This window comes from Struthio camelus, chromosome 5, assembly GCF_040807025.1.
Source record: "Struthio camelus isolate bStrCam1 chromosome 5, bStrCam1.hap1, whole genome shotgun sequence".
Classification (NCBI taxonomy): Eukaryota; Metazoa; Chordata; class Aves; order Struthioniformes; family Struthionidae; genus Struthio; species Struthio camelus.
Window position 1 is genome coordinate 5393282 of NC_090946.1, and position 21760 is coordinate 5415041.

The 21760-nt window shown below is 52.6% G+C and overlaps 1 protein-coding gene across 5 annotated transcripts in view; it reads left to right on the plus strand.

Moving 5' to 3' along the window:
* Window positions 1–21760, plus strand: part of LOC104141492 (NACHT, LRR and PYD domains-containing protein 3) — a 57684-nt gene that overhangs the window by 35009 nt on the left and 915 nt on the right. For 2 of the 5 annotated variants that reach the window (XR_011141238.1, XM_068944341.1), the window contains exons 1-7: window positions 7419–7842; window positions 9951–10253; window positions 12971–14684; window positions 15306–15395; window positions 15800–15970; window positions 16429–16602; window positions 17133–17303. Coding sequence is in view for 3 of the 5 variants with exons in the window: in XM_068944341.1 (XP_068800442.1) it covers window positions 7785–7842; window positions 9951–10253; window positions 12971–14684; window positions 15306–15395; window positions 15800–15970; window positions 16429–16602; window positions 17133–17303 (2681 nt within the window). In the remaining 2 variants the exon portion in view is untranslated. Of the gene's footprint in view, window positions 1–7418; window positions 7843–9950; window positions 10254–12970; window positions 14685–15305; window positions 15396–15799; window positions 15971–16428; window positions 16603–17132; window positions 17304–18136; window positions 18807–21264; window positions 21367–21593; window positions 21678–21760 lie in introns of those variants that run through there. The other 3 variants (XR_011141237.1, XM_068944339.1, XM_068944340.1) reach the window with 3 other exon arrangements.

Consider the following 21760-nt stretch of genomic DNA (forward strand, 5'->3'; position numbering starts at 1 on the left):
TTCCCTTCCTCCCAAATCCTGCCTTGGCCCAGTGAGGAAGGCTCCAACTCCACTCACGAAAATCCCGCGAGGCCGAGGAGGGACTGCAGGGAGCCTGAGGCTGGCTCAAAGCCGGGCAAGCGGCCCGGGGCCCGCTGCCGAGCGCTGTGTCAGACCTCCGCCTGCCTGCACGCAGCCTTTCCCTCAGCCGCTGCAGCGGTTTGCAAGCGTGTTCGCTAGAAGCAGGCATGCTTCCCATCGCTACCCCAGCTCCCACCTCCTCCGAATGGGCCCCATCCTTGCAACCACGCATCGCTCGGGTCAAATCTTGCTTTTACCCCCCCCCCCCAATTCCTACCCTGCCCCGTAAAGCGTAGCCGGGCAACGTCTCAGCCACGAACATAACTCGGGGAGACAAGCCGGAAGCGCCGGAGGTAAAATCAGTGTTTTCTTCCTTGCCCCTTTCTGGTTCTGCTGAATTGCCCTGGCAGGAGAGCCAAAGTTAGCATGGGTCCAGCCATGCCAACATGCTTTAAAAAAAGCTGAGGCTGTAAAGAAAACGTTAGGGCCAAGTTTGAAGCGCACGCTGCAGGAAACGCTGGATGCAGGACCCCAACTCTCCTAGGAAAGGCTGTGCTTCGAGGGGCTGGCGTTGCATGCAGCGGCCAATACTCCCTTGGAGCAGGGATGAGCAAGGGCATCTTGTCGTTCTGCTTGGCTTCAGGAGCCTGCTTGGCTCCCCGGATAAGCTGGCACAGGCAGAATTAGCTGTGGCTAATGCTAACGTCGCCTCTGCTGCGCCAGTCTGGTACCTAGCCTGAACCCAAGAGCATGAGCCCTCCCCACCCTGCCTCATTTCAGGGACTTATGCCAGGCACAGCCAAGATCACCCAAGGTTCATCCCTTTTATAACCCAGCCGCATCCCTTTTCTAATGCCTTTTGCATGTGCTGATCGCACCGCTAGCAGAAGAAAAGGAGTAAGTTCCTGCCAAAGCTTGTGAAAACCTGTGATTTAATGTAGGCGAGGCACCCAAATTGCTGGTCCCCAGGAGCAGGGCACAGGATTGCACAAAACCCTTCTGCCACCTTTACATCAGGTACGCGTTATCATCGGTGTCTGCGCCTCCTGGCTGCGCTGCAGGAGCAGAGGGAAGGAGCCGCCTGCCAGCGGAAATTGCAGACACCAGTCCCATGAGTCTGGAGGAGCTGAGGCCAGGGGGTTTCTGGCTCCAATTTCTCCATCCTCATGCGCTCTGCCTCTGTCTCTGATAAACAGCCTCACATGATGCATCCACAGGACTCAGCCTTCTCCCAGATTTGGGATCAAAAAATTATTTTTATTGATGTTAAGAAAAAAAAAAACAGAATCAAAAGGAAAGAGCCATAAAACCAGTGGCTGTGACCTCCAATGTCAAGCACAAGAGGAGAAGCCAGGCGAGCGACACTGGAGCAAGCCAGCACTCAGAAAAAGCCCCTGGCTCTGGCACGAAGCACAGGAAGGGTCTTCCAGCTTGCTCCGTCTCCTGCAGTAAGTGGGTCACGTCATCCCCATCCCGGTGCAGATGAGAGCCGGGTGCCAGCATCCAGCGCAGGCACAGTGAGCACCGCCTGCCACGCACGGGAGGCATCGATTCAGCTCCAGACACAGCAAGGTGAAAACAGCTTCTTCAAGGTCAGCCAGAGCCAGGCGTCTTAAACCACACTGCTTCTGCTGTGCTGCGGCTGCTCCTGCTGCTGGGGCCAGGGGCAGCGCCGTCCCAGACAGGAGTGCGGCATGCCCTGGGAGGACTCGCTCCCGGCTGGACTTTCAGAGGCAAACGGTTATTCTCATCGCAGCCTGCACCTATTTGATTTCCCGCAAGCGTGAGGGACGTGACAACAGCAAGGAGAGGCTTGGGCAAAGTTCCCTCCAATGCAAGCAAAGCTCGTTTCCCTCGGAGCCGGCTGCGCCGAACCCAGTAGCCCCTCAATGCCTTTTCTTTGCCATCGTGCCTGATTCAACGGCTGGTCCCACGCTGCCAGGCGGTAGGATGCACACGCAAGCTCCAGGGTGTTTGCATCGCAGAGGGCCCTTTCGCTGTCGCCACGTGGGTGCTTTGCACCCCCCAAGACACCTCTGTGTATGACCATGCTCACCGAAGAGCTGGCTAGCAGCGTCCTCGCAGCCTTCCCTCGCATGCGACAGTGTGGCTTACAAAAGCATGAGCGGAGAGTTATAATTAAAGCCCTAATCCCTCCCTCTCTCCAGTTTTTGGGAGGCCTCCCACCAGTGCTGTTCTGCTCCAGGCAGTTTTTGAACAGCTGGCTGGCAAACAGCAAGTGGGTAACCTGGCACTGGCAGCTGCCTTCGAGAAGAGGGCCACGGTGACCTCTTTGCCTCACCTTTGCAGAGTTACCCCTGGTTGCCACCAGGGTAGGAGAGGTGAAGGAGAGCACAGCTCTTAAGACTAGAAAACCGATTTACCCCAATTTCATCCCCACCTCAGCGCACCGGGCTACTTGGCATCCAGCATCAGGTCTTCCCAAGGGAGCATCTCTCTGCTATAGCCTCAGTTGTGAGCCACCTTGGGCTGGGAGAGGGAGGGAAAAGGCCATGCTGCAGCAAGCACCTGTGGCGATTTGGGAAGCAGCCATCTCCCTCTACCACCATGTTTCCAAAGAACCAGGATGAAGGACATTTCTCATAGTAGAGTGGATGTGATGGCAGCCAAAGGAGGTTTGCAGTCATAACAGCTGAAGTGCTGCCTGGCTTGGCATCTTGCATGGAAAATTTCTGCATTTCTCTTGGAGTGAAAATGCAAGCACGGTGCCCTTCTGGTCAAATTTGAGAGTCCCCTATCACCCACTCAAGGCAGGCTAATATTTTAGTAAGGTCTCTGGGCAGCTTTGGAAATGCACTTGCCCCCATGAGCTGGAGCAGGAGTAACCCCCCCCCCCCCCCCACAGCTCAGCCAGACCTCCTCAAACCATAGCCCTGCTCCCCCATGCTCTGCACTATATGCCCCTATCCTCCCTGAGCCACTAACAGACCTTATGGCCCTGACCAACCTCACCTGGGGCCTCTATCCAAACCTTCTCCCCAGGGGCTCTATTTAAGCTCAGCCCTGGGCCTTCAGTCCCTCAGCTATGGTGTAGGAGTACTGGTCTCCAGTCCTGTCTCAGGCTTCTCTCCAGTGTGGCCCTCATGCCTACACTGTAGGTAGCTTGTCTCCTGGTTGGACCTCTTAGATGTATGTTGTAGCTTGTCTTCAGTCCTGTCTCAGGGATGGACCTCAGACCTCTGTTGTAGCCTTGTTTCCAGTCCCATTTCTGGCTGCATCTTCTGCTGTTCCTGACTGATCCCCCTGCATGGACCTCAGATCTGGTTTATCCCCTCACCCTATCAGGGACTGGTGAGATTATTACCCTGTTCCCAGAGCAGACCTTGCAGGATGGTGCCTGGTGGTGAGGGCACTGCCTGCATTGGGGTCCCCTTTGCTCCCTGCTCATAGGGCTGTCCTGCTCACTCACGACCTTTATTTTCCAGCAACTGTTTCTCCATCAGTGCCTCTTCATGCATACTTACCCAGAGGAGGCTTTTCTGACATCTGTCCCCATGTCACAGAATCACAGCATCACAGAACGGTTGAGGTTGGCAGGGACCTCTGGAGATCATCTAGTCCAACCCCCCTCCTCAAGCAGGGTCACCTAGAGCATATTTCCTAGGATCGCATCCAGGTGGGTTTTGAATATCTGCAGCAAAGGAGACTCCACAACCTCTCTGGGCAACCTGTGCCAGTGCTCAGTCACTCTCACAGTAAAGAAGTTTTTCCTCAAAACTATGTCAAAACTATGTTGTATTTACGGTATTGTTAATGTTCATTCAGAGTTTATGTAATCACTAGTAATTTATTAGCTCTGTAATCATCATATTTACTTATAAGCATTTTAGATCTATAGCATATTATGATTATCATAATTAACAAAACCATATATGCAAATGCAATTAACCATGCAGCAGGCTGCATTAAGTGGCGCAGAATAGTATTTCCCTTAATCCCTTTCCCAGATATCTCCCTGTAACATGTTGGTGATGATGGGATGTTTCCCACTCCTCATATGATTGTCCAGTTAGCCAATACATTTGCCTTTAGCATGACTAAGATTACACGTATAACAGACCTCTTCCAATTCTGTTACTCAGGTACATCTTACAACATCATCTTGTTGTTAGAAAGCCTAATATCATTGTCAATGTAGCCCAGGTATACAAAAAATGCTATTCCCAGGCATTATTGAAAAAGACTATGTATGATTGCGATGTTCAGGCCAGCTTTGTCTAGTTTTGACTGTTGAATTAATGGCTTGATCTTGCGTGAAGTTTTCAGCTAGCCTTGCACTGCTTTTGCCCTCCTCACCTCCATGCAGGCTGGGCCTTGCACCCTTGGGATGGAAGAGCTGAACAGCGAGGAGGAGGGGGCACAGCAGGGTGAGGACTAGCAGGGGGATTATTCACATTATCAGTAGTTACATTTAGTATAGACTATTCTTTTTCCTTCTTATTCTTAGAGCATTGTTGGGTTTACTGATTAAGTGTTGGTCATTGGACAGATATAAGTATCCTCCAATACCTATCCATACTGTCTCCCTTCAATGTTACTTCTATCTGTGACTCGGTCATGATATTTCATTATCCATTATCCCCCCTCTCAGGCCTTCACATATATCTATTTAACCCACAATTAATTCTCTCTCATTCAAGCACTGATAGCCCTTTGCTTCCCCTCCGTTTCAAAGCTTCCCTTCTCTTTCCTTTCTTCTGTGATTTCCTGCCCCCCATTTCCTCCTACGTTTACACGCTTGCTTAGGAGACCATTACTGAATTCAGCAAATCTGTCACTAGGTCTAGCTGTGTCTCTTCAAACTGTTGTCACTTAGAGGATTATCTTGTAAATGAATAAAACCACCAAGGTCATTAGGTTATTATCATTTCACAGCATTTTTGCAAAGCTTTAACTGTGATTCCCCAGCCTGGGTGGATCCGGATCTTAACAGCTGTAATTCTCAATACTCCCTTGAGAGCTGTAACCATTTTTATTCTAGGATCCTGAGTTATTATTATGTTGAGTAGTAACATATCATTATGTTAAGTAGTTAGACCAAACTGAGTGAGACAGCAACAGGCCACAGGTTAGATATCTAATCATGAAAAAAAGTTGTAGGAATTACCATTTACTCCCGTTAAACATAAGAAAGTAAGGAAAATAAAGCTTCAGATGGGCAAAATCTGACCACTGAGGCCTATATAGTTACCTTAATACACAACTTTTGGCCTGGTTAGCAATGGTAATGCCATATTTAGTGGCCTTACAGCTAGCTATTCCCCCCTCTCCTTTCGTCATCTGCAAATCCCAGGTTATTACTCACAAATCCAGCAAGGATGCTGCAAACCCTCCTCTGACTCAAGAGTGCAGCAATTAAACTGAGTCAGCCAATCTCCTTGCTTATTAAACTGTCTCTTAGAATTGTTTTCAGTCTTCCTATGTGTTTTAATATGCAGTACATATATTTTATTCCCACTGTCTTTGTGAGCGTGTATAATAAATCCCTGGTTTCCTTCATTTCCCATCATATGCTTTCTGTCCCCCTTTCTCCAGCCATACCTCCAGTATTTTATTCCATTATGAACATGGTCAGTGTCCTTAAAGAGATGTAGTGGGTCCTGCTTAGATAGCTTGCATCTTTGAATGATATCTATGATAGCCTGTACTCCTGCTATTTGGGGTAATCCTTTTTTTAGTTTCCCCACTAGTTGCTGTCCTATTCCATTAATAGCCGTATAGAGGTCTATTTTTCCTTGCTCATATCCTTGCATCAGTGAAGCATACCTTTGGTTTATTACTGGGTTCCTTAAAAAGGACACCCATGTCCATTAATAATAATGGATAACATCTAAGTAAAGGCTGGTGTAGCACAAGCTCTAAGCAGTTTACCTATTTCATTTCCATTTGATTTGAAGTTTGAAGCCATTTCTGGAAGTGTTACATTGCAGTCCACAGCTGGGCTTTCTTCCATGACCCAAAACCTGCAGCTCGTGGTCTCGCATCCCCTGGCATCAATCTGTTATTGTAACAGCAGCAGCAGCTTGCTCTGCTGCACCTCCCCACCGCAGCATGGCAGTCCTAATGTGTTGTGTATGCTGTTCCCTGCTCCTCTTTCCTTTCCCTTTCATACATATCATCCCAATAATCATCTTCCTATGACAGCTCCCAATCTAATTCTCCATCATTGCAGCTACAGCATCTAATTTTAATTTCCTCATCCTAATTTGCTTTTGTGAGCCTCTAATTTTATCTTCCCATCCCCTTGGAGGTCCCCCTTGCTCTAGGGTGAACGTTGCAGCAAACAATGATCCCTCTACTGGCTTCTGCAGTGTGGTGGGTTTTTTTCTTCCTCTCCTTTGAGTTCACCTGAATCTAATTCCAGCTGCATCTCCTTAGTATGTTTCTAAGCCACTAGATGGTAGTCTTCTAAAAACAAATTTGTTTTACATTTCTTAGGTTTCCTTTAAAACAGGGAGTAGATAGAACAATGGAGCTAGATGCTTCTGGGAGGCGCACAGTGATAGAGCAAGGAGCATCAGACACAAACTGCATGAGAGAAAATTCCAATTAAATATAAGAAAAAAAAAAACCCTGTGGGGGTGGCCAAACACTGGAACAGGGAATTGGCATCCTTGCAGATGCTGGAAATTCAGTTGAATGCAACCGTGAGCAACCTGCTCCACTGGGCCCTGCTTTGAGCAGGAGGTTGGACCAGAGACCTCCAGAAGTCCCTTTCCAGCTACGTCCTTCTGTGACTCACTGGACGAGGTGAGCTGGAAACGGAGGTGAGAATAAAGCGTGCTAAGAGAAATAAAGAGGATCCAAAGGGAGAAGAGGGGACAACCTGACATTTCTTACAAAAACACATCTAACGAAAGGCTTAGGGACCCAGAGGAAAATGAAAGTACTTTGGCAGAGTGACAAAACAGCACTTTCTGGCTTGACCTCGGAGCTGCCTCACTGCTATGGACTTGCCTGGTGATCTGGGCTCTTGGCTGACCCCAGTCCCTGTCAGTGGGGCTGTGCCCTGTCAGCGAGGCCGTTGCCCTGCTGTCGGGGCAGCAGCTCCTGCTGCTCCCCAGCCCTTCATCCAGAAGGGTTAGGGAATTGGAGGCATGATGCTTTTTCAGTCAAACCCTCCACCTGCTGCTGCTGCACTGCATGAAGGAATCTCGCACCTCTGCCAGCCTGCCTTTGCATTTCTATTCCAGGCTGTGAAATGGGAACAGGCATGAGGGCAGCACAGAAATGCAGAAGTCACAGGAGGAGCTTCAGTTCCCAGCTAGGCTGAGAAACCCTCAGCTTTAAAGGGAGGCAGGCAGGCCCAGGAAGGCAAGCTCAGGGTGGTGGGGGAGGCGAGAGGGAAACCACAGCACCTGTGAGCGTACGCTCCCAAAGCAGCTGTTTCCCCCCAGCACAGCATGTTTCCTGTGGGATTACTGCTGGGTCTCCTTTAGCTATTAAGTCATCCAGCCAGGTGTTTTTATCCTGGCCCCTCAGGCAAAGAAAATTTCTGGAGAGGAAGGCTGAGCCCTTCCCCACGCAGCCACCGCATACAGTGTTTATCCTGGTCCAGGTCCCCTGCAGCAACCCCGGGAGCTGGCAAGGAGGCCCCCAGCATGGCGAGCTGAGTCAAGCGGTGCCAGGAGGCCGACCCCCAGAGGAAGAAGGAAGGGTGGGCCGGATGCGGAGAGTCATTTCAAAACTGAATCGCTGCCTGTATGGGGAACTGGGACTTTGAGCAGCCCCCTGGCTTGGTCGGTGCTGGAGCACTGCAGGGTGAGTGCATAGCCGCACGGCTGCCCAGCATCCAGGGCCGGCACGGCAAGGCCAGGGGTGCAGACCTTGGGCCCTGTGCTGCCCCCCAGGCCGTGCTCCTCCCCAGGGCTGGGGGCTGTGCGGGACAGGGAGCTGGCCTGGTGGGTCCCTGAGGGCCCAGCCGTCCCCACGGCCAGGCGGGCTGCAGGGCTGGGGGCTCCTAGAGAGCCACGACTCTGCCTCGTCTGGTTAGAAACCCCCCCGGCTAACCATTAAGGCCGCAGTTTTTCTGGCGCTTCCCTCTGTCCTTCCCGTGTTGGGCAGGAAGGTGCTGGGCAAGAAAACCTGCTAACCATGCTAACCTTGTGGCAAAGACTGGAAGACCCTTGAGGTGACAGAGGATCCCCCCCCCCCCCCCCCCAATTTCTATTATCAAATGAAATATTTCGGTAGTATAACCCAAATCTATAGCAGTTCCAATGACAGAAGCAGTGCTCCTTGCAAGCCCAGCACTCTGTCCCCTCTGGGTACGGCAGGGAGATGCCCGGTGCCCACACGCCTGATGTGTTTCCCCTTCATTTCCTCCCTCCTTTCAATTCCTGCCCCAGTTGTTACTGTGCATCTTTGAATCCCCCTGTCTGGGCACCCGTGGTTGTGTGGAAGGAGTGCAAGGAGAACATCTGCAAAATACAAAGCAATAATTTATTGGCTGAAAAGTGGCCGAGACAGCTAGGACTTAATGAGCTACTAGGCTAAATATTAATGTGCTTACCACTTTGCTAAGGCACCTGCAGAGTCCTTGCTGGCCAGGCAGGCACCAATCCACAGGGGACTGCAGGATCCATCCCCATGGCTCACAGGAACAACACTCAGCGCTCCTCCGCTAGGATTTTATGCCTTTCAGTGTTGGTATTCTTGAATCTTTGAGCTACTAGTGACCCTTGCCTCAGCAACCCTACCTGCACCTGTAACTTCACCTGCCTCGTAACTCCTGCTGTGAATGAAGTTTGCACCCTCACCTGGCATTTTCTGAAGTACCGCTTGCAACTGTTAAGGCCATTAACAGGGTTTATTTTTAAATTATACTTTCCTTTAAAAGGCAGCCATGCAGAACAAGAGCTGTGTATCCTGGTGCTTTAGTGAGCCTCACAAGGATCAGGAGGAGGAGGGTCTCACGCTGCCCAGCTCCAGCTGCTGGTGGAGTAGGTGTGACAGTACCAGGCTGTTGACCCGCTATGGACAGCCTTTACTGCAGCAGGCTGAGGCATGTTCACACCTTGCCAGTGGCTTTTAAGGCTGATTGCTAGGTAGAAAATGGGGCTGAGGCTCAGGACTGGTGAAAGAACTGCCTCCAACCAGGATTCCCTCTCTGCCAGCTTGGGAATAGCCTGGTCCCAAAAGAGGTCACCCCTTGCTATGAGCCCTGGCATGACAATGGCTCTCAGGAGGTGTGACGGCAGGGGACATGCAGCTCACCCTGCACAGAGCAGACTCAGGTGAGGGGGAGGACAGCAGAGCACTAACCAGATTGTTGGTGCATGCTGTAGATGCTCCCAGCAGGCAGGAGCTCTGCGTCGATTTGTTACAAAGCTCGACCAAGCTTTGCTCAACCACAGGAGAGCTGGGAAATTTCCCTTTTGATTGGCAAATGTGTGCAGACCCCCTGTCTGTGGCTGTAAGACGCATCCTTATAGCCACATGATTTGTGCTGAGGCCTTCCAATGAGTTATGGTAGCCCAGCAAAAATGTATGGTCTTAATAAGGCATCTTTCTGTGTGTCCTTCCCTGGAAGAGAAAAACCATTTGTCAGTCTTGCCCAAACTATCATGCTTGGCAAATCTCCTGCCTGGGCACTTCCCATCTAAAAGATGGCAAAATGCAAACTACGAACAGGTCCTGACATGGGGAGGTGCTGGACAGCTTGATCTTTGTGCTCTGCCATCTGAACTGTGTGCGAAGGAGCACCAGCAACTATGTTATTGTAACCCCATCAAATATTGTTGTCTACAAGACTCTGTGAGCCCTAAATACCATACTTGTTGGCCTTTGCTGTGCTGTGTTTTTGTGTTCCCAGGATGTCCTGTAATGACAGTAGGAGAAAGTTCATTTCTACCCTGTGATATTTTCAGGTGACTTTTTATATCCTATGATGGCAAAAGAAAATTGTGCAATAGATGTCCTCTTACAAGCACTGCAAGATCTTACTCCTGAGGATTTTCTAAAGTTTAAGAATAAATTATCACGTATTAGTTACAAAGGAAGATGGAATATCCCCAAGAAATCACTGGAAAAAGCCAGCCATGTTTACACACTTGTCAACTGCATGAGTGAGCACTATGGAGAAGACATTGCAATGGAGATAGCAACTGGTGTGTTTGAAGAGATGAACCGGAGAGACCTCGCTGATAAAATTCAAGATGAAAAAGTCAAAGGTAGGAAGCTGGACTAAATTTTACTTTTCTTAGTCTCTTTTCCCTTGAATGTTCCTAGAGATAGGTGGAAATCAGTAAAAAATCAGATTTCAGCTCCCTGGGGAGCCTGGAAACATGAGTATGTCCAACTGTGATCCTGTTAGCATGGGAGGCTGGTAATGACCTCTCCTCTTGCTCGTCCCATTTATGCATTGTGGGGCTTTCTCTTCTCTCTGGAGGTTCCCCTTACTGTACGGGAACCCTGCAGCCCAACAGGGTTAACCAACACCCCCTGGTGTTATGGGTGGGGGTGCCTCAAACAGCCTAGAGCCTACCTCCCTGCCTGCCATGACACGATAGCCCCATCCAGGAGAGCAGGAACGTGCCTTGTGTCCACCACTGGAGGCATCCTCCACAATGTGTACAAAGTGGGCCTGGAAGAAAGCTGTCTGAACGTCTCTTGATGCTTAATTTCCTTCTATCGCTCCCCAATTACTGCACTTCCATCTTTATCATCAGCTCATGGCTTTGATACCTTACAACCTTGTTCTTCCACTTAAACATAGAAGGCCTCCATGGTCAGCGGTTATGCACTTTGTATCGTGCTCCTGTCTCTGTGCAAGTCCTGCTGGCATCTGTACACAGCCCATACCATAATGCTGAGGTCTGATAAGCCCCTTCCAGTCTTTTACTTCCCACTGGCTTCAGCTGCTGTGACCTGCTACCCTTTTAACTAGGGGAAGAAGCAGCAATGCACTGAGGTTTGGAGTAAAGGAAGCATGCCTTCTGCAAGAGGCCTGAGTGAATTGCCGCTCTGCGCCTGGTCCCTGGTGTCTGTACGCAGTGGGAAAGTGCCCCCGCTTGGGCACAGCGGCTGTTGGTTGTGCTGCATCTGGGAAAAGTGTGCCCGCGTGGGAGGTGAGCTTCCCCTGGGAGAGAGAAGGATGCCCAGCAGCTGTGAAGCGACTGTGGGCAGGCACTTGCCACCCTCGCCCCTGCCCTGGCAGAGGGCTCTGGCATGTGGGATGGAGGGAAAGTGTTGGGGTGGCGCCAGGTGCTGGCCAGTGCCCTGCCCTTGCCTGGGTGCTGCTGCCAGAACTTAGAGGAGGTCAGAGAGGCCTGTAAGTCATGGCTGGGCTGAACAGCTTGGCCAGCACAGCCAGGCATGAGCAAAGGTCCCCTTGGCTCCCAAAGCCACCCCCACGATTACCGCAGATGCTGAACTGGCTGCCATTCCAGGCACTGTGTTGGAGAGAAACGAGGGTGCGGGGTTGGGGTCATGGCTCATTCACCAGACACACACCAGGAGTGTCATTGTCCCATGTCCCCGCTGCAGTCAGTGTGGAGAAAGGGGCCCTGTAGAGTGGGAGGTAGGACGCAGGTCCAGGCTGGGCTGAAGCGCCCCGGGCGCTGTCTCCCTCTGCCCTCCCCGCTCTGTACCTCCCCCTGGACTTGCAGGGAGCAGCATCTGGCAGCTCAGCAGTGGCATTGCCCACCCCAGGCCTATGCCACTCAGGGTAAAGAAGCCCTTTGTCTCTCTGCACGGCCTGGAAGGCCTTGGAGAGGCCAGGGCTTTCCAGAGCCTTTTCTCTTGTGCTGAGGAGTAAGTGCATCTCTACAGGGCCAACAGCATGCCACAACTCACTTTGCCCTGCACTGGGCCTTGTGTTTATTACCATGTGTGGAACAACTACCTGGGGATGTCAGTTTTGCTCCCAGTGTGGCACTGCAGAGCTCCCATTCGGCAACATTTTGCACCTGAAGGTACCCCAGGTGCCCAATGACAGCGCCTTTGACCCCAGGAGTAGTGGTGCACAAAGACTATGGCTGTCTCCAGACAATTGCATTTGCTCTACCCAGTTTTAGGCAGAGGGCTCAGCAAGGGAGTGATGGGCCAGGGATTGATAGCAAGCAGGAGATGTGAAAAGGTAACCAGAACAGCTGAAGGGTGCAGAATTTTTTCTCGGCCATTTTTGCAGACTCTCCTCTGGTTTCCCTATCAGGTTGCACTTCTGGGGCTGCGGGGCAGTGCATCTTCCTTGTCCCCGGGGTGAATGAAGAGGCCTGAGGACTGGGGAGTGGCTAAAATGGCTGTTGATGGATCAGTGGGCGGTGGGGGCCTGGGACATATGTAGGACCCCCTAGCTACCACGGGCCCTATAAATTTCTGCAGGCAATATCTTTCTCATTTGCCCTAGTCTTTAGCTCTGTCGGATGAAAGAAAGCCCTGAGCCCTTCAGGAAATTGCTGATGCTGAGCCTCCCCTTCTCCAGGGGACTGTGCCACACTCCTATGATAATACTCATGTTCAGTTCTTCATTCAGTTCAGGGTTCAGTTCAGGTATGGGCCATTTAAACACAAAAAGAAACAGAAAACAGGTAAGCAGTTATTGCAGCCATGAGACCAGGGTTCACCTGCCTACCAGGAGGACACTAGGCACACCTTGGGGACAATCCTGGCAGAGCCTGAAAGAAGAAGGTGGACTTTGTGGGTGACATGGAGGAAATAAGCTCCTACGGAGCCGCTGGTTGTACCACTTTGCCTCTCAAAAATTCGTTTGTATTTCCTGAGGCTGGCTCTACACCAGCCATTGCTCAGGTTTGGGGAGCTCTCCTTAACAAAGCTTGTGAAACAGATGTCATGCAGCCCTGGTGTGCTGTAAGAGTAGTTCTATTGATGAGAAGCTCCTAAGAAATCTGGCTTCATTTGGAACTGACTTTGCTTCTTGTTGGTTTAGAGTATAAACAGAAATACAGAGCACATGTCATAAGAGAGTTCCTTCACTATAAAGAAGTGAATGCTCGTCTCGGTGAGAACCTGACTGTAAGTAGCCGCTACACCAGCCTGACGATTGTTACAAAGCCTCAGACCAAAAGTGAAGGAGAACAGGAAACCCTGGGTGTAAGCCAGAGACATGCAGACACCAGCAATGAACAAGCTAACGCTGCTGTTACCGTGGCACAGCTGTTTCAACCTGATGAAGAAGGACAAACGTCCCAGACCGTTGTGCTGGTGGGAGCTGCAGGAATGGGAAAGACAATGACAATGAGGAAGATCATGGTAGAGTGGGCAGAAGGAGTCCTTTATACGCAGTTTGACTATATCTTCTACATAAACTGTAAAGAAATTAGCCCTACTAAAGAAGTGAGTGTGGCAGGCTTGATTTCAAAATGCTGTCCACACAGAAGTACACCAATCGGAAAGATTCTGGATAATCAAAAAAAGGTCCTGTTCCTTATTGACGGCTTGGACTACCTGAGATTTTCTTTGCTTCAGCCAGAAGGTGACCTGAGCTCTGACCCCAGGGAAGAGAAGCCACTGGAAACCACTCTGGTCAGTTTACTTAAGAAATTTGTTCTCTCTGAATCCTCCTTGCTGATCACTACGAGGCCAACGGCCCTTCAGAATCTGGGGCAGTGCTTAGAGGGCGAGTGTTATGCAGAAATACTGGGCTTCTCAGCAGCTGCGAGGGAGGAATATTTCCACAGGTTTTTTGACACCGATGATAAAGCAGATACAGCCTTCAGGTTTGTCAAAGGCAACAAAACACTCTTCGCCATGTGCCTTGTCCCCATCATGAGCTGGACTGTCTGCACCATCCTTAAACAAGAACTTTACAAGAAGAAAAATCTTACAGCGAGCTCTAAAACAACCACAAGCATGTATGTGTTTTACCTTTCCAGATTACTGAAGTGCAGAGCAAGTGATAGCAAACAGGACCTGCAGCAGTTCCTACGCAAACTTTGCTGCTTGGCTGCTGACGGAATGTGGATGCACAAGGTGCTGTTTGAGGAAAAGGAAATCAAGGACCGTGGCTTAGATCAGCCAGACCTTCTCTCCCTCTTCCTCAATGAGAACATTTTAAAGAAAGGCATAGACCATGGGAATGTCTACAGCTTCATTCATCTGCACCTCCAGGAGTTCTTTGCAGCAATGTTTTATGTCCTGGAGAATGAGGAGACACTAGGTGACTCAGGGGCTCATGTTAAGGACGTAAAAATGTTACTGGAAAACTATAGCAAATCTAGAAAGGATTTGATGGTAACAATGAGTTTCTTGTTTGGTCTGGTAAATGGAAAATCCATAAAATACATGGACCAAAGAATTGGGTGTAGACTTTCACCAAAATTTAAGGAAGCTATGCTGAGATCGATTGAGGCAAGGCCTAGAGGAATTTCGCCTCCAGGTGAAGGGACAACGAAGATTAAGGAGCTGGCTATTTTTCACTGTTTGTTTGAGATTTACGAAGAAGACTTTGTGAAGCGTGCCTTGAATTATTTCACTGGGCTAGAGTTGCATGACATCAAGCTGACTCGATATGATCAAATGGCTCTTTCATTCTGTATCGAGCAATGGAATGGACTGGACTCAGTGACCTTCAAAGGGTGCTCCTTTGAACAGCAAGATTACAAGGAAGAGCTGGTCGCAAGCTCCGCACCAGGGTTATATTGGTAAGTATGACTCCTTTCTGCTTTAGTAACTGATAACGATGGAAGGATTTACCATGCTAAAACCTTAATGAACTAGTGCTATGATGCACTCCCAGCTCCCTTTCATCCAAACCTCTCTTTCCACTAGCAGTTTCACTCAGCTCCTCAGCAGAGGATTTTACTTAGGCTCCAGGAGCACTGTAGGAGAATGAAAGTCATGCAGGGTCCTCCACCTGCTGTGTACAGGGGGATCAAAGGAGATGCAGCATCTCAACTTGACTTCCCGGGTATCACAGTTCAGCCTCCCCCTGCCCAGGCCCAGAGGAACCCAGCGACCCAGGGGCAAGGCTGCCTCTTCTCCCTGGGCCCTTTGGTCCTGTCCATACCACGCAGCATGGGCAGCAGGGCCAGGCACAACCAGCGTGGCTCCAACAGCAGTGAGCCACGCTCTGGGAGCTGGCAGTAAGCCTTGCTTTGGGATGCTTAGGCACCGAAGTCTAAGGTGGGACCTACAGAAACTCATGTTTGCTGGGTGGCAGGTAAAGGCTGTCTGTGTCTCTCCTTCCTTCCCTTGGCATGGAGGGTGCGGCAGCTCCCTCTTGCCTGGTGAGCTGGAGAGAATACCAGCCCCATGGTTTTCAGGAAACGACGGCCGGCGGAGGAGCAGCAGTCCCCTATCTCCCTGCTCTGCCAGGCGCTGAAGAACACAAGCAGCAAAGTAAAAGCGCTCAGGTAAGAGGCCTGCGCTGTGCCATAAAGACAAGCAAATGAGGCGGGTAAACCTCACCACCCGCGCGTGGCTCGTGGCCCCACGAGCCTGAGGTGCTGCTGGTGAGGAGGCTGCACCCTCCCCATGCCGTGGCCCCCAGAACCTGGCCCCCATTTGGGAGGGGGGAGGCAGGCTGGGATTGGTCCCTGGGGATGGGTGGCCAGGGCTATGGGAAGCCCCTCTCCTTGCTGCCCATTGGGGCAGGCCAGAGCTCCTTTTGGGTCTGCCCTGCTAGGGGATTGGCTGAGAGTGGGGCTGAGCCCCCTCATTGGTCCCTCCATGCTGATTGGCCATGCTGCAGGTAGGTGGGGTGGGCGGAGCTCTTGGGTGTGCCAAACTGGCGGTTCTCTGCTGCTCTCTCCCACAGGCTGCACTGGTGTGGCCTCACGGAGGGCTGCTGCGAGGACCTCGCTGGGCTGCTGGCCACGCACCCCAGCCTGGCCCAGCTGGAGTTGGGTGACAACAAGCTGGGCAACAGCAGTGTGCGGTTGCTGTGCAAGGGACTGCAGCAGCCCACCTGCCGGCTGCGGGCCCTGCGGTGAGTGATGCTGGGCTGTCCCCAGCTCCTCCTGGTGACCTCCTTCTTGTTGGCCCTCTGGCACCTCCTACTGCTGTGGTTTCAGGTGTCCAAAGGCCAAAAGGTGCAGGGTGGAGTGGAGTGCTTGGGCTGGGTGGAAAAATGTCCTTCCAGGGCGTGATCGTCCCTTCGTCCCACTTTCCCAGGGATGTGCCGTCCCCTGTGAGTGTTAGCTTTTCCCAATGCAGAGGTGCCCAGGGTGAGTAGCTTAAGGGCAGGAACCCTCAAGCTGCCTCACAGTGGCAGCTGTATGGAGACTGTCACCTGCTAAGGTGCAGGATGGCCATATAGTTGGTGTGATATAGTGTTTCTGCTCCTGATTGTTGCTGGGTGGCCAGGAATGGGGCTGGCCCGTGGGACCTCAAGTTGGAAGAGCGGTGATGAGCCCTGAAGGTCTTTTCTGCACACTTCTTCTGCAGGCTGTGGTACTTCCATCTTACCAGTGCCTGCTGTGAGGATCTTGCTGCTGTGCTTAGAACCAGCCAGCACCTGACAGAGCTGGATTTGTCCTTTAATGATGAACTGAAAGATGCTGGTGTGCAGCTGCTATGTGAAGGGCTCCAGCATCCCACCTGCCAGCTGCAGACGCTGCGGTAAGGGCCACAGGGCTGGGCAGTGCCCCATGAGACCAGCTGACCTATTCCAGTGAAGACTGGATTTCCCCCGACCCCCGCAAAAAAAGGAATTGAAACGCTGAGGGTTCTTGGTGTTTTCCCCTTTGGATCCTCTAAAGAGAAAAATGCAACTCAGTCTCCACAAGTCCACAAGTTTGTTTCCCACCCAGTGGATGGCAGCACCCCAGGTAGCCACAGCCTTGCATGACTAAAACAGCCAGCTCTGGCAGGCCAGCCCAGTCACACCCTGGGGAGAAAGAGGAGACTCTGTAAAGTCGTGGCCCCTCCAGGAGCCCTCTGCCCTCTCTGCTCCGAGGCCAGATATGTGAGGTAAAGGGCAGGGAAGGCAGCACTTGTGGCTGCTCTGGACAGGTGGGTGACCCTGACCATGCTGTTTCTCTCACTGCACAGCTGTTTCCACATTTCTAAACATAGCATCCTGATCCCTCGCTCCCACCTTGATAATATGCCAGTAAAACCCTGTTGTTTGTTTTGCTTTGGTCACACAGGTTGGGGAGCTGTCGTCTCACCGCTGCGTGCTGTGGGGACCTGGCTGCTCTGCTCCTAGTCAACCAGAGCCTGACTTGCCTGGATCTGAGTGATAATGAGCTGGGAGGTGTGGGGGTGCAGCAGCTTTGCCAGCTCCTGAAACATCCTGCCTGCCAACTGCAGACACTGGGGTAAGGGATATGGAGCTCCTCTATTCATTCCCCGCTCCAAGGAAAAGCTGTGTTATTGCCCTTACTTTGACTTTCCCAGCTGTGCTGGACCAGAGGTACCTCTACCTGGAGCCAGCACTTGCACTTGCTCCTCTGGGCTTCATGGTCTGGGAGATTTTTGCCAGGCACAGGCCACATGGACCCATGAGCCACCTGGGTCCTGCATGGCCAATACCTTTTGCTCAGACGGCAAGGAAGCCCTGGGCTTTCCTCGAGGACTCGAGTATGGAGTTGCACTCTCTAGACTTGTGCACCCCAGAGCTAAAGAGAAACCTGAAATGAGAGCTCGAGGCCCCTGTAGGTCATTCCCCAACAAGAGCCAGGACAGAGTGTGGCTTGGGTCAGAGTTGTTCAGGTGGGCCCTGTGGGACTCCTTCCATGCGCTAGCCCTGGCTCCCATCCCCCAACTTTGAGCTTGAAAGGACTGAAACACAGATGTGGTTCACCTGACCAGACACTGAGATATGACAACCAAAGTGTCCCTCTCTCACCTGTACTGCCCTGGGTGCACCAGGGCTGGCTTCAGGCCAGCATGGAAAATCCTATGAGTTGCAGGGCTCTGAGCCCCTTCTGCTCCCCGTCACCCTTCCCCTGGCAGCCCCAGGACAGTGAAAGCCATGGGCAGGGAGTGGGGATGGCAACAGGTGTGGCCGTGCAGGCACCCCAGGGTCGGATGCCGTGGGGCAGGGACAGTGTATCATCATCTAGGTGTACAGTGCCCTGTGGTGTCAGGCAGCAGTCAGTATCTAGGGTAGTTTTACAAGTTCTTCTCCTTTTTCTTGCTCTATTTAAAGATTGAACACATCTGGATTAAATGAAGAAACACAGCAAGAGCTAGCTGCACTCAAAGGAATAAAGCCTAACTTGAAGATAGGGTATTTTTTTGAGCACGACACCCTGCAGCCAAGGCCTATGGCCCCATTGCCTTCTCACCAGGGAGTCCTGTTGGGTAGAGGTGGAGGGAGAGTCAGGAAGACTTTTCCCTCTTTTATGGGAGGTCCTTTTTACAACAGGAACAATTTCTAACATGAATGGTAGGGATTTGATCAGTGCTCCTGAAGAGGATGGGAGATGTCCCTGGGATTTGATTCTCGTCATGCATGACTGGGATCTGGAAGGTGGTCCTGTGCAGATCTGCTGGGGGGTTGGGGCAGAGTGACTCTGCATAGGGGATGAGGCTGTGGGTGAAGATGTGGGTGAGTCTGGCAACTTTCTCCTTTCATTCTGCTGAGGAGTGCAGGGGTGAGTGGGAAAAAGGGCTTTGGATCCAGCCCGTGAGGTTTATATACTTATGCATTTCATTCATTCACTGGGATTTTTATATTTCTGAAGGCTTCTGTAGTTGTTCCTGATTCCACAGTTAGCAGGAGGGTCCTTTTTCTCTCCCTTTTGACCGCGCAGTTACATGTGAGAGTATTTGTGTTAGTCTGCAGAGGCCCAATAAATGCCCCTGGTCCTGCCTCAGAAATCCTGCAGTGCTATGGTGTTTCCGTTCCTTCCTGCCATCACCCCAGGATGCCCTGAAGCCCTCTCCATGCTCAAAGCCTCCAGGGAGGTTTTCCATGAGTCCAGCTCCTACTCCTTAACGGCTCTGATTGAGCTGCAGAGGGATGGGACTCTCCGGCTGTGGAGCTTTGCTTGCTCAGGAAGGGGATGAAGGGCTGCTGGAGCTGGGGAGCGCAGGGCAGCATGAGTGGAGGACACGGCCACAGCTCCTGGGAGAAGAGCTGGTGGGAGCCACTGATGGAGGGAGTGTAGGAGTGGGATACAGCTAACAGAGAGCAAGCAGCAGACGCAGGAGCAGCTCATAAAAACCACTCATGCCAGCAGGTCACATCACCTTCAGGGGGCCGTGCTCCTGCAAAACCCCATGGGTTCCTTGGGGGGTTTGACCCATCCCTGCGGAAGGAAATAGCCTTGAGAAGGGGTTTTTCTCTGTTGCTGCCTGTCTGGGCCCATGTTCACCTGGAAGGCTGTATGCACTGCAACACCTGGAGGGGCCCAGCTGTACCATAGTTCTGTCTAACAGTACGTGCTCCACCTCTGTCCCCAGTCATCCTGTGAGAGATGGTCAAGGTACCCCGTGACAGAAGTACCGACCCTGGAGCTGATTCCCCCCAAAATTGTGAGGTTTTAATAGAAAAGAGAGAAATTCACAGTGAAAGAATATAAAAACTCAGGCAATGCCCAGGCACCTCTGTGGAAAGGACAATGGAGCCAGGTCTCCACTGTGCTCATAGTCCTCAGCAGAACCCAAGTGGATTGTAAATCAGCTATGCAATGCCCTTTGTGGCTGGGACCATCACTTTGGCATGGGAGCCCTGCTTTGTGCATGGAGACCCCCAGGGCGGCACTGAGGTGAGCATGGCCCTTGGCTCCCCAGGGCGTTTGCAGGAGGGCTGGGTGGATGGAGGTGCTGCCAGTGCTGCCTGCAGGTGTGCACCCTGCAGCCCACAAGACTCTGCAGCAGCTGTGCTCTTCCCCAGCAGCACTGAGGCAGGAAGGAGGTGGTTTCCCTGCTGTGCGCCAGCCCCAGTAGGGAAGCAGCAGTGGCAGCCCAAGTGCCGGTGTGGGACAGCGTGTGGTGAGGCTGCTGCGCTCCTGCCCCAGCACAAGTGTCTGCTGGGGCTGCTAAAGAGCCTGCATCTCACCAGCTGCATTTCAGACAATGATTTCTCAAGTCAGCCCAGTCTTGATCCTCATGCACTACTGAACCCTCCTCTCCTGCCTCAGCCCTTTCCCAAAGTGCAGCGGCACAGGAGCAGCCGTGTTGGCAAAGCTCATCCTCGCTTCCTCCTCCTCTACAGGCCCTTTTCCACTGGAGCTCAGTCCACCTTAGCCAGGCTGCCCTCTTGAGATGTCACCTTGTCTCCTGAGTCTCGGGACAAACCGTTCCTGTGCTCACAAGAAGCTGGCCTTCATTCCCTGCTGGCTGCCCTGCCCTCCAGCAGGCAGATGCTGGGGACCTTAGATGGGATGATCACAAAGCCATAACCCTTCCAGTGACACCGCCCACGCAGAGCAGTGTTAACCCAGGGGCTATCCCCAGTCCTTCTTCAGCAGTCCCCTTCACCTGCAAGGTCAAGGACACTGCCACCACTCTCCCATGCCCCTCAACTTTGTCCCCAGAGCTCCTGGATTTCTCCCGATTTCCTCCAGGTCATCCTTGGCAGGGTCAACAAAGTCATAACATTATCTCTGTGAGAAATGCAGCTGGCTGAGCAGAAGCAGCTGGCAAGATGCTGGCTGTTTAGCAGCCCCAGCAGACACGTGTGCTGGGGCAGGAGCACAGAGGTGGCTCCACATGCTGCCACACACCGGTAACAGGGCTGCCACAGATGCTTCTGGGGGCTGGTGTGCAGGGGGGTGGTAGCCACCTTCCTCTCGGTTCAGAGCCGTATGGGGCGAGCACAGCTGCCGCGGGGAGCCGTGGGCTCCAGGCTGCACACCTACAGGCAGCAAAGGCAGCGCCTTCATCTACCCACAGGCCACTGCAAGAGACCAAGGCCCTCCTGCCAATGCCCTGGGGAGCCCGGGGCCAGGCTCGCTTCAGTGTTGCCAAGCGCTTTCTAGCCCAGAGGCAGCGCCAGCCAGCCTCCACGTGAAGGGCCACAGATGAGGGGCCCCAGCAGAGCCAGAGAGGCCTGGGGGCTGCTTATGTCTCCTGGCACTGCCCAACCATGGGGCAGCCCAGCTGCACAGGCTGGAACAGGCACAGCAACGCAGGCCAGAAGGCCAGTGCAGAGCTAGGGCAGGACCCGGCACAACATGGGCACCACGCAGGGGCACCACAGCCACTCCGACGATAGGGCAAAACCCCTATGGGGCTGGGCCACAGGGTTATCGCGGGGAGAGCTGGTGACCTCCAGCATCCCACGCGCTGCACCCACGGCCTCGGGTTATCACTGCCCTTCATTTCCAGGCCCCCGCAGAGCTGCAGATACACTCTCAGAGGCAGAGGCCGTCTATGAGGAGCTCGACTACACCCTGACACCCGAGTACCAGCAGGTCCCCAGTGGCTCAGGTGTGTGCACCCTGGGCCTGACAGCCAGTGGCGCGTTGAGGCCCCCACGCAACCAGCTCAGCAGCCCGGCAGGGAGCCTGCCCACGTGCTGGCCACAGGGAGGGAGCTGCAGCAAGGGGGGCCTCTCCTGGCCAGCGGCAGTCCTCGCTCTGCCAAGAGGACATCCTGTCCCCACTGCTGGCCAGGCCATGGGGCCACACACCCTGCCCTAACACCCCATCCTCCAGCCTCACCATCGCAGGGCTCAGGGACCAAGCTGCCCTATTACACCCAGCACAGCATGGAGGACAGCAACCCCGGGACTGCCGCAGGTACAGGGCCGGGGTGCAGGACCAGGCTGCCACGCACCCACAGGGGCAGCCCTCACACCGCAGCTGGTACCGGCACACACCTC